Raw genomic sequence first — 921 nt, 5'->3', positions numbered from 1 at the left:
TTGCCAATGTCTGCTGATGCTTGTTTTTTAGCTCGTGGATCACTTTCTGCTCGCTAGACATAAATTTGTCTACATCAAGACATTTTCGCATGTAGATATCGCCAAAAGTCTCTTTCCATTCTGTTATTACCTTGGATTTAGGCGTGTGCATTGGCCGATTCTTTTTTATGTATTCTATCAGGTCATCAAATGCCCGAGAATAATACTCTTTGAATTTCTCCAGTAATTTTATATTATTGAATGCTTTATACCTATGCAGTGCTTTCAGCCCAAAACATTCTTTGTATTTTGCGTTTATCGCTGTAGAGTTGTATGCCATAAAGCACAAAAACTTTTTGTCAGTTGTATCTGGTACAGCGGAAGAAAAGTCTTCGATATTGCTATTAAGTTCTTCTTGGTAGCATATATTTTTTTCTATATTTTTTATGTCTTTTTCTAAGCTTTCGTTTTTCCATACTATGTCAGCCGTTAAATTATATTTTTTTCTTCTTGAATTGTCTAGTCTTTTGCCCCATAAGCTAAAATCTAAACTGTTCATTCCCTTTTTAACTTCTTTTTCATTTAACTTTGGATTTTCTATTTCATTTCCAGCTTTTTTCTTTTGTTTCTGCTGAGAAGTAAGATCCTTCTTTGAGCCAGCTATTTCACTTGCTTTTCTTTTTCCTTTATTGACTAGCTCATCAGTAATATCTATTATATCAGAATTATCGTTTTCTCCTCTACACTCTGTGACAAAGAGAGCGAGTATTCCGCTAATACACAGCACTTCCTTCAATTTCATGCAAGAAAATCGTATTCAGCTATTTATACTTTCAGTTAAAAATAGGCCAATACACACACTCTGCTCCCAATGACACTGTCCTATAGTAAGTACTATCTTTCTCACGGGGTGTCTGCATTTTATTGATCGATTTATGAAGA

At 34.1% G+C, this 921-nt stretch overlaps 1 protein-coding gene across 1 annotated transcript; it reads right to left on the bottom strand.

Moving 5' to 3' along the window:
• On the bottom strand, nt 1-781 carry NEMIN01_2511 (uncharacterized protein; the record flags this gene model as incomplete). Its single annotated transcript, XM_051478453.1, has 1 exon — nt 1-781. A coding segment is annotated over one exon (781 nt), but the record flags the coding sequence as incomplete, so codon positions are not given.
• Between the last annotated feature and the right edge of the window lie 140 nt (nt 782-921).

Source organism: Nematocida minor (assembly GCF_024244105.1).
Source record: "Nematocida minor strain JUm1510 chromosome Unknown 7766, whole genome shotgun sequence".
NCBI lineage: Eukaryota > Fungi > Microsporidia > Nematocida > Nematocida minor.
The sequence above is the reverse complement of the archived record's forward strand: the minus strand, read 5'-3'. Positions and strand labels throughout refer to the sequence as shown.